This window comes from Wolffia australiana, chromosome 3 (genome assembly GCF_029677425.1).
Source record: "Wolffia australiana isolate 7733 chromosome 3, ASM2967742v1".
In the NCBI taxonomy this organism is placed as follows: domain Eukaryota; kingdom Viridiplantae; phylum Streptophyta; class Magnoliopsida; order Alismatales; family Araceae; genus Wolffia; species Wolffia australiana.
This window is the reverse complement of record NC_135837.1, coordinates 21680614-21691541: the sequence shown is the minus strand read 5'-3', so window position 1 is coordinate 21691541 and position 10928 is coordinate 21680614. Positions and strand designations below refer to the sequence as shown.

Below are 10928 nucleotides of genomic sequence, written 5' to 3'. Positions count from 1 at the left end.
GGAAACTTAACCTATCGATTGGGGTAATTTAATCCTTATTTAATTAATATATATGTTGATATAGTTAATTAATAATGTTTGTCAATAAATGTTATGGGCCACTAAAGTTATTAAGTAGAATGATACATGGGCCTAGAAGGTCACACGCACAAATTCATAAGAGCATTGGTTAATATATTTTACTTTGTAGGGTTTTTGAGAAAAAACCATAAGTAAAATATAAAGAGGGAAAGGGGTCTCATTTTAAGCACCCATACAAGCCTGATTTGAGAACCCCTCCCTCTCTCCACTCTCTTCTCCACTCGACTAAGGAAGAGAGTCTTCATAATGACGAGATCTTCAAGATTTTCAAGAAGAGTAGAAGAAGAAAACGTGGAGATCTAAGCGCCGAGTGATCGTGTGGATACTTCTAGAGGCCAAACGTGTGAACGGCTTCAGAACGATTTCAGAGCGACAAAGTCAAGGGTGGAACGAGTTCCCCAAAAGGTACTTTCAATGTTTTGTATTAAAAATCGATTGAGAATCCAACACTTGAACACTCTTCACTCTCTAGCTTGTGGCTGGCTTGAGTGCTGTCAGCGCCTCTCTCAGTTGTTGACTCTTGGCTTCTTAAATATATTATATATGTATATATATATAATTTACATGCCAAGAAATTTTCATTCAAAATGTGCTTTAAACACATCCTTTGTGATGAACTCCATTCTCATTATTGTTAGTGTATTATTTAATTGCAGGGTTGAAAGTAAATATATGTTTATTTTTTTCAGCCCTATAATAAAATATTAAAAGGTGTTATTTTTATACAATGGGGAAATTATGTATGACATGAGAATTCATACAAAAAATGAATATTTATATTAACCAAATTTTATCTCAAATACATAAAAGAACTTGTTTTGGTCCATTCATTTAATATCACACATATAGACTAATGAATTTAAGTGATCAAATATTGATTCATTTTATATATAATATGAAATTATCATAATAGCACATGCAATTAATAGATTTTATTTTTTTAAAAATTCAATATTTATAATTCTAGATGCAATTGTATATAAACTATAGTTTGATTATTTTATAGATGATTTCTTTATATTTGAATAAAAATTATGAAATTTTAGCCATTAAATATTATACCTGATAATTTTTAAGGAAAGTAAAATAGAAAATTGTTGTAGAATCACTAGAAGGGCAACTCCTCTTAAGGAGTCAGCAAGTTTGAGGAGACCACTGAGAGAAGCCACATCTGCCAACCTATCAAATGGTATGCTTAGAGGAAAAGCCCAAAGAGAGAAGGGGACTGCATAGAGGGAGACCATAATGCATCATGTCTCCCGATGGATGTTGGTGGATGCAACTCAGAAATGTCATAGTGATATATTCTAGAGCTAATAGGGATCCTTCCCTATGCATACTTTTGCCATCCTTCCCTAAGGAAGATGATTGTCAAAAAAATTATAATTTTGGTTTATAATATTTATTGGGGCATTTTTCTATTCAATAAAAATATATTTCATCTATCTATATAAAAATATATTTATGAAAAAAAGACTCACATCAATTTTTTAACATGTTTGTGAAGTCATCCAACATCAGCCAATTTTTTGTTTAGATTTGAAAATATACTTTCACACTTTTTCACTTAAAATAATTTATTTAGTGACATTGAGTTATGTAAAGTATATTAATTGAAAAAAATATGTTGATCCGCTCTGTTTAGAACTGCAAAATGATCCGTGATAATGAGATGATATATAATTTTACAATGAAAAATAGTTCTAAGATATATTTCTCAAGTATATATATAAATTTCCTAAGATGTAATTGGGTGATTTTTCTCTTTTTACAATAAAATTTTTAATTATAGGATTCAGCACTCAATACCACTTACTTGGGTCCATTGGTGAGATAAGGTAAATCTAATTTATTGGGTCCAAAATATGATGGTTTAGATGAGGTTCGCATATAGGTTTAAATACCTTCTTAGCCAGAGTTTGGAGTTTTTGAAATATAAATATATATATTCCATTTCACCTTTGTGCATTGACTTCATAACACTATATGGAGATGCATTAGGTGATGACATTTCAGTGGACTGATAACTTCAATCCATACTAAATTTAGATGTGATTGGTCATCATTTCATGCATTTAAATGATTAACAGAATGCACATTATGCTTTATTATATTTTTATTAGAGCTTGAAAATATTGTTTAATGTTTTCATTAAAGTTTTAGACAAATGAATTTAAATAATTAATCCAAAAAATTAAACCAAATAAATTTATGATAACTACCTTTAGTCATTATGTTTATTATAATTTTAAAGGAAATTATAGAAAATTTCTGGATTTATTTCACAAATAAATGATTGATTTAAGTCATTGTATATATTTAAAGGTTTATTTATATTTATTTCACATTTTTTGGGCTTACTAGATGCATGAATCTGATACTTATGTCATCAACAAGTCGACATGCTGCCCAATTGCAAGAAATGACCAATGGGCTTAACATGAGTCAATCTAGGTGTGGATCAGATTAACATAACAACGTGTTGTGGATTTTTTACCATTGATTCAGCTCAGAATGAGTCAATATGGGTCATATGAAAAAACATGAAGTGTCTTTATTACTCAGCCCAAACTGAGTTAATTCTTAGATCATGAGGGTAAGGGGTTGTTGGGTTCCAAGGCCTTGATATGGATGAAACAAAATGATTCCATGCATCGTAAGAGTGACATTTGAATCATAACGACGTCAATGAAAACATGAAATGAATGACTTCGGTACAGATCACATCAGTAATTCATTCGACCCTTGAACGAGTCATGTGCAGCCTCTAGAAGTATTCATCTGATCCTCAACACTTTGAATCTTCTCTTTTGCATTGATGAGCTTCATTCACCCCCAATAGTTGTCGTTAAGCCATCCCCATTGCATCGAGAATGAAAAGGAGTTATGAGGAAAAGGGAGAAAAAGGGGAAGGCTCCCGAACAATTCTACCTAGTTGAATTTCATTCAAGGTGTTACCCTTCTTTACTATGTGGGTAATTTTCATAAAACCCCCCTAACTTTAAGTACATCTTCCAATGTCCAAAAGACCATTCGTGTGTGACCCACCATATGAGAGAGGTTAAACAGTGTTATTATATTTGGATTCTTCAATTACTCCTCGAGTACCCGTTGAGTATGAATATTTAGAACACATGCTTAAGAACTAGTGATCTCTGTATTATGGACTCACTGTAATTCCCTAACTCTGACCATGTATTCATGGACTTCATTATAAGTATTACAAGCATATTGTAATGAATATAAATTCTACTAAAGAACATGGAGTGATATATTGTGATTGACTCCTTGACCACATATATTTCCATCAAGGGCTACAATTATCAGTGCACACTGTCGTTGTTAGTCAATATTATAATTTGTGGCTGTTGGATATCATATAGAAGGTTCATGTACCAGAAATTGGGTTTAATTTAAATCATTTAAAGCTTCTGATTTATACACAAGCGTGGAGTAGTGATTTCATGTCTGATATCAGTCCGATATTCGATATCGGACAACCGATATCCGATATCCGGTAGAAATCAGGGCAGTTTCTGATTTGAGATATCGGATATTGGACGGATATCAAAATATCCATCCAACATCGAATATCCGGACAAATAACGTGGGGCTCCAGATGTGGCAGATGCCGGTACTAGATATCAAATCCAATATTTTGATACCAGATATCATTATCCAGATACTGGATATCGTTATCCAGATATCGGATATCAAAATCCATACCGATAAACAGTATCCGAATAACGATATCTGATATACGGATATTAATTTAAACGAAGAGGAATATTGTCCCTTATGGAACAAATTAAAAAAATGGTAGTATCAATAGCTTTGGTAAATGAGTTACTAAAAAGTCCATGCAATGTACCAGATGCTAGGTCTTTAAAGTCACTAGGCCTATAATGTGCTCCGCTGAGATAGAAATATGGCCCATTTTGTACTGGGCTAGGTTTAGTGTGATATCATAAGTGAAATATAAATTAAAACCTTTAAAAAATCATAAAATACTTTACGAAAAAGTATATTTGACGTGCAGTGGCCTAGTTGCGTATGAAAAATTATTTTTAAAACATATTTTGGATTACTATTTCAGATATTGTCAAAACCAATATCCAACTTTGATATCCGATATCATTATCCAACCTTTGAGATTAGGATGGACGCCGACATCGGGATGGATCACTGTATCGGATATCGGAACTGCAGCAACCGAGATCTGATATCGACATCCGGTATCAGGATATCGGTATGGACGGATATCGGCATGGCCATTTCTGAGATCTGGTTCAGCATCCGTCCTGATATCGTCATCCGATATCGGGGTTGGGACGGGCAAACACTAGCGCAGAGCCAATAAGGGTGGAATGCACAAGGAGAAAGTACTGAACAAGTGAACTTTAACTCAAATTTCTATTTTTGGATTTTTATATTATTTATTCACTAAATATAATTTAATAAAAACAAAATGGGAAAAAATAATTTAAAATAATTCTAGGAATTAATGAAAAAGATTTATGCTACTTAACCTAATTATCTTGATAATTAAAAACAGATAGACACAATATTTTAACCAAAATTCATGGAATAATTTTGTTACTATTCTAGAATTTTTATAATGAAAAACCTTAATTATTTTTAACTAAATACCTTAGCATGCACTTTGGCAGCGCCAGGTGTTGGATGATAGTGGAGGCATGAATGAAGTGAGTGGATGAGTTTTATCATTGTGTATTGTGGGGGAGATGTCTGCAACTGCAAAGACGCCAAAGTACAGAGAGAAATTTAAGTCATCCTGGTGCAATTGCATCAAATAAAATTTTTTCAATAGCGATATAATCTTACAGTGAAATTCAGAAAAGCACTTTAGTCATCATTACATATTTTACATGCAGCAGCTTATTCAAAAACCACTTAAAGACAATATGCAAAAGAAGAACAAACATTCTTTTAGATCGCCACCAGGTCAAGTTGGATGATGATTTATTGTTTTCCTCAAACAGATGGGGGACAATCAGGCTGCGCCTCTGGCCGAGCCAATTGGAATGCAGGTATTTCATCGTATGCAAGCATCAGCCTTGAGAGGATGGGATAGCGACCCTACAATTTGAAGAAAACAGAAGAAAAGCGGCCACATTATTAATATACAAGAAAAAGGACCTGGCATTGATGGGATTCTGGAATCAGCCAAAGAAAAGAAAGAGGCCCATGATAACAAAACTAAACGGGCCAAAACTTAATTAAGAAGCTTGGCATCCAAATGTATAATTTTTATTGTTGTAAGACTTCAATTACCATGTCAATGTTGAACCTGATGGCCCCTGTATAAATCTGAGGGGCAAGAAAAACATCGGCCTGAAATTCGCAACCATTTAACCATGTCAGATTCGTGCTCTATGTTAGGTAACAGAGATAAATGTCAAGCAAAAGCCATCCCCATCTTTATAATAAAATATATGCAGGGCAACCCGGAACTTTAAGTTACTACGGATTTGATTTAAGATACGCCTTCCATGTACGATCATAAATAAATGCATTGTGAATGAAGTAACAACATATGCACATACCAGATAGATTTCATCTCCTGTGGCGTACTTTCCCGCATGCTGCTTCAGAAGCTTTTCAAGGGCTGGAAATCCCAGATGGCTGAGTTAGAAGATATTCCAATAGCGTCGAGCTTATCCAAAGAGATACAAGAAAATCATATGCCTATAAAGTAGTCAGAGTTCACTTCTGCAACAGAGCCCCATAAAGATGGCATACTCTGTCGTCTTACTTTCAAGCAAGAAAAGTGGAACTTGGGTAACAAGAGTCTATGTTGAATAGACCGTCTAAGAACTAATTATATGACTAGAAAAGCAATGACCTTCAAAACCATTCACAATATGATGCTGAGCCCATTCCACTTTTTTTTCAGATTCAAAGTGCTCGCCGACATAATTCTACAAGTAAAAAAGAGGCCAGTAAGCATCAAATCTGAGAACCCATTCAAGCTTCTGTAGTAGAACTTTACCAGCACACTAAGATTCTGAAGGGGTTGTATGCTCGAGGAGACAACATTTGCCACCTGAAAACATAACACAAAAGATTAATAAGAGCCTTAGCATAGTTTACCCCATGCGCAGTATGTACAACCATTGAATATAAAATAAGATACTAAGACTAAGCACTAATCAAATTCGGAAATCTTGGCATGCCAGGGATAATTTTCAACAATGAACCTATTCATCTTGCCCACGGTAGAGAAATCTTGGCATGCCACTAAAAATATGAGCGACTTTCTTCTCCGTGACTGTTATGTTATTATATAATGGGCTCTGATGCATTTGGGCATGGGTCCATTTATCCTCTCACCACTTTCGTCTGTCCTCTTCTCTTTTGAACTGTGATCAGCACATTGTTTTCAAATGAAAGAACAGGAAATTTCAATTTCAAGGTATCAGAGACAGGTTGTCAACCATCATCTTGTCATCCAAATGTTGCTATTGGAACTTCCATTATCTCTGGAATAACCTAGTCATAGATCTTCATCTGCGATCGACACCTGTTATTCTCTTTCTCTCTGTTGCCAAGTGATTGTCGCCACCATCATCATTTGCCACTACCGTGCCACTACACATTGGTGTGTCCAGCATCCCCATTCTATGCCATCATTGCCTTGATGGCTACAACCGAGCAAGGTCATCATCCCTGTTGTCCCCACCTTTTGAGTCCACTTCAGGAGCAGCATCTGTCACCACCATACCTAACTCAGAGTAAGTGAGTGGCTCTCAATTTGAATAAGCCGCCTACCGGTTAGGGTTGAGCCTGTGCTGATTGTTGACTTGAACTGGACCAGATCCAGTCTAGAACAGCCAACTCAGTTAAGTTGGTTCAACCAAGCCACCCAGCTTAGATGTTGGCCATCGTATTCAAGCATCCTGGGATGGGAGGCAAGGACAGGACAAGACTAGCGCCATCTTGACCAATATCCAATGTCCCCAGAAAGGATACGGAATGCCTCAATTGACGCACAGTCCTTGAATTGACCCCCCATTGTCCCACCAAAATCAATCAGGGCTTTTACCGTTCCACCATGCGCTCCATGACCTGCGTACCGGGATGCATACAAGGATGCAGTGTGCGTCCCAGCCCACATCCTGATCCTTCTTCCCTTCATAAGCTGGATGACTAGGAGATGATGATGTTTTACTGATGGTTCAGCTAGGGAGCCAAATGTTGTGAATGTCATGCCTCATTTGGAGCACATATGTTATCTCTCGTGCGTGTATGATTTGACAGGAGAGTACTAGAGACTGAAGAAAGAAGACAAGAGTTTGATCATTTTGGCTAGTGTTCTCTGATCCAGAAGGATCTGCGGGACAATTCCTCTTTAGAATGATACATAGGATCAGGTCAGCAATCTGAAACTCCTCTAGTGCTTACCAGCCGAGTATGAGGATGTTATTTGTCAGATTCTCTCAGCTATGGATCCTGGAGATTTTCAGTGCCTGGTGTCTATTTAAATCAGATCCTAAGTGGACCAATTTTGAGTGCCCCAAACCCACCGATCCCTGGACGATCCAAATTTGGGGCCTACCTTTGCACCACCCACTGCCTCAAATGCCCCAAATGGAGGGTGACAGGGATTCTTTTGATTTAAACAATAACAATAATTTTAGATACAATAATCTACTCTCACAAACACTGAAATATAATAAAATTTAAAATCGATGAAGTTTGTTAGAATCAAACATTCAACGAAAATTTATCAGCACAACACCACATAATCACTCATAAATATGTGTGGGATGGGGGGAGGAGAGCTCGCATTAAACGCAAATATTTTCTAAACTTTGACGAATATCCAGTGACGACTTTTGAGATGATCGGAAGAAAGAGAAGAGGATGGATAAAGGGAGGAGCCCACTGCCCTAGGATCGAGGGGAAAAATCCTGGAAAAACAGTAGAATTGTTCAGCTTTTATTTCACTCTATCTGCCTTAAATAGACTGATAGAGACGTACACTTCTACGTAAAACCCCATAATTATATAGGGAGTGACATTTTAACCCTACAGTCTGACACCCAGGTCTTCGGTTGGACTTGTGGAGAAAAGTCTCAGGACAAGGCTTCAAAGGAGAGAAGAAAGATCTGGATGCCTACTTCAAGCACACTTCCCACTTTTGAGTGTAAGCACTAGCAACCAGGCTGAGGATGACAAGCAGTGGATGGTCGGGGAGGAAGAGGAACAGAACGCACTAAGAAGCAATGACAGACAGGAGCATGCGCGAGGAAGAAGGGATGGGACAAGATGGAAAGACCAAGTGGCGATTTTCTTATTTTTCAATAGCAAAAAACTGAACCAATTTGCCCAAGTGGCCCGGCCCCCGGTATGTGTGATGAGCGGGGCAATGAAAGTTTGAATGCTAGAACCAAGCAGCCCGAACCTTCAACCGCCCACTGCATTGCGTGAAGGCCATGAAAAGTGCTAGTGGTCATCTCACCTCTCCTCCAGTATGCAAAGCTACAGGTTTGGCTAGTGCCACCATGCCATCTGAAGTGTCTGATACAATCTTAAGAACAAAATTTCGGTTTATAAGAAATTTTTACTTTTAGTTTATCCCAGATCCTGCATACCTAAACAAGAAATCCACTCTTTTAAAGTTTCTACAACAATATCGCCAAATGTTTGGGAGTTAGTGCTTTTCATATGCATGACTGAACATGTGTCGTTTAGCACTCATTAAGGTTGTTTTCTTCCTTGAATTCCCGAGGTAACTAATGGAGTAGAATTTCATGTTCTACGGAAGATGCTTTTGCAGATTCTACGAAAAAAGCTTTCACAATCACAACAAAAAAATTCCCTGAAAAAAAAAAACAGAATAACAGTTGACCGATTGTTTTTTCCCGATAGCTAAAAAGAAGGCACAGATTCGACGATGACAATACAACTCCATATCGAAGCAATATTTCTAAAGAAAGCGGAGCTACCCAACCTGATAATTAATCGCCTTCTTCAAAAGATCCTGAGGAAGCAGGGGATGCTGGGGATACTTCTCTTCTAAATACTGATCAGAAGGCAAAAGTAAGTAAGCTGATAAATTATTAATTCAATCAATCAAATAGTTTCACCAACCAGTATAATTGCAAAAGAATCTGCGATGGCTGATCCACCGTCGACTAGAACTGGTACAAATCTCAGAGGGTTCAACTTCTCGAACTCTACATTTGAGATTTCAATCGATTGTAAGAAAAATATTTTACATACGATCCGTGTCATTATCGCCGACCAAAGAATCAAAATTTCATTCCATGCCCATAAAACTGAAGAACGCGAGTAAACGAATTCAAAAATTTTCGGAAAAGATGATAACTATTAGCTCGACGTATGCTCACCCGGAGTAAACTGCTCTCCTTTGACTAGGTTAACAGTCTTGTGCTGGTATTCCAACCCTTTTACGCAACGAAATGATGAAACGAAACCGTCAAACATCGTCAGCTTCAAATTTGAGAGAGAGAAAAACTGTGGCAGTATGCGACAAGCAAATCACGAATAACAGCAAACTGCAGAGTGCAGACAGAATGTATATTGAAAGAGGAGAAAAAATAGAGCATAACCCTTGAGATTGAGCGCGATGCGAACACGGTACGAGCAAGAGCTTCTCCAGTATGAATATAGCGTTAATTTCTTGGATTCATCTGCTCCGGCGGACTAAAAAGTGCCCAATCAAGCCGATTAGTTGAGATATACATAAAAAAAAAAAACACACTGTATGCGCAATTCCATGGAATGAAGACGGGTACGAGTTGTGGAGAGGATGAAAAGGAAATTTTGAACCTCCAAGCTAGAACTCATGCCAGGCTTGATCGCCGGAATTGAAGAATTGCGTAGAGACAAAATCAGTGCGTTTTGGGAGAAAGGGGAATTGGGAAGAATGAATAAATATACTGAATTCAAGACTGGTGGATCGAAATTGGGGTCGTGATAAATAAACAGTACAGTAATAAGTATCAATTGCATTGATTGGAGATTAAAAATGTGATGTCTAACCAGAATGAACCATCATAATATGTAGAAATAGAATATTATAAAGTTGACAAATGGTCGTTTGGCAATCATTTATTTCATCTGACAAGATTAAGACTGACTCAAGATTAGAAAATGTAAACCCCAAGTCTCTTAGTTTCAGGATTGTGGGAGTTGACTAGACATGGTCGCTCTGTTCCGTTGGTGCGAATTGGAGCGAATTGCGCAAATTGTTCGGATTTCCGAACTGAACAATCTTGAAAACGAACAGATCTTCGCACAGACGGCTGTGCGGTTCGCATTGTGTGAATTGTGCGATTTTTTTTAAGGGCTTTTTTTAAAAAACATTTTATTCTCATTCTCTTTCTCAGAGTCCCACTGTCCCAGTCTCTCTCCCTCCGTCCCTCGTTCTTGGAATCCCGTCTCTTCTCTCCATCTCTCTCGAGTCTCGACGACGGCCCATAGACACCATCACGGGGAGAATCACCGCGCTTGAAATCATCAAACTTTCTCCCAGCCGATTTGGCAGCTCTACTCCGAATTCGCATCTCTAGCGTCGGATTCGGACGAGGGTCAAAGTGGAGGCGGAAAGAGGAGTCGGGATTTGGTACGTTTCTTTGATTCTCCTTTCTTTCTTTCTTTCTAATTCTCTGATGCTATCTTGTTCCCTTCTAACTATCTGATTCTCTCTTACTTTCTCTCTGATTTTTTCTCAATAACGCTCTTATTCTCTCTTTCGCACTCTGTAATTCTGTATGTCTCTCTCTAATTCCCTATTTATCTCTTTCTCTCCCTTAACGTCTAAATTTCCCATCTCTATATCTGATTCTCTTCCTATT

At 37.3% G+C, this 10928-nt stretch overlaps 1 protein-coding gene across 1 annotated transcript; it reads right to left on the bottom strand.

The window, feature by feature from the left end:
* Positions 1 to 4885: 4885 nt before the first annotated feature.
* Positions 4886 to 10051, bottom strand: LOC144701295 (glutathione S-transferase zeta class-like). Its single transcript, XM_078573076.1, has 10 exons — positions 9901 to 10051; positions 9681 to 9774; positions 9459 to 9515; positions 9199 to 9284; positions 9059 to 9130; positions 6095 to 6148; positions 5948 to 6023; positions 5649 to 5710; positions 5377 to 5436; positions 4886 to 5181 (listed from the first exon to the last, which is right to left on the bottom strand). Exons 1-10 carry the CDS (start codon positions 9916 to 9918, stop codon positions 5077 to 5079), a joined length of 684 nt encoding a protein of 227 aa, XP_078429202.1. The 5' UTR covers positions 9919 to 10051; the 3' UTR covers positions 4886 to 5076.
* Positions 10052 to 10928: the final 877 nt, after the last annotated feature.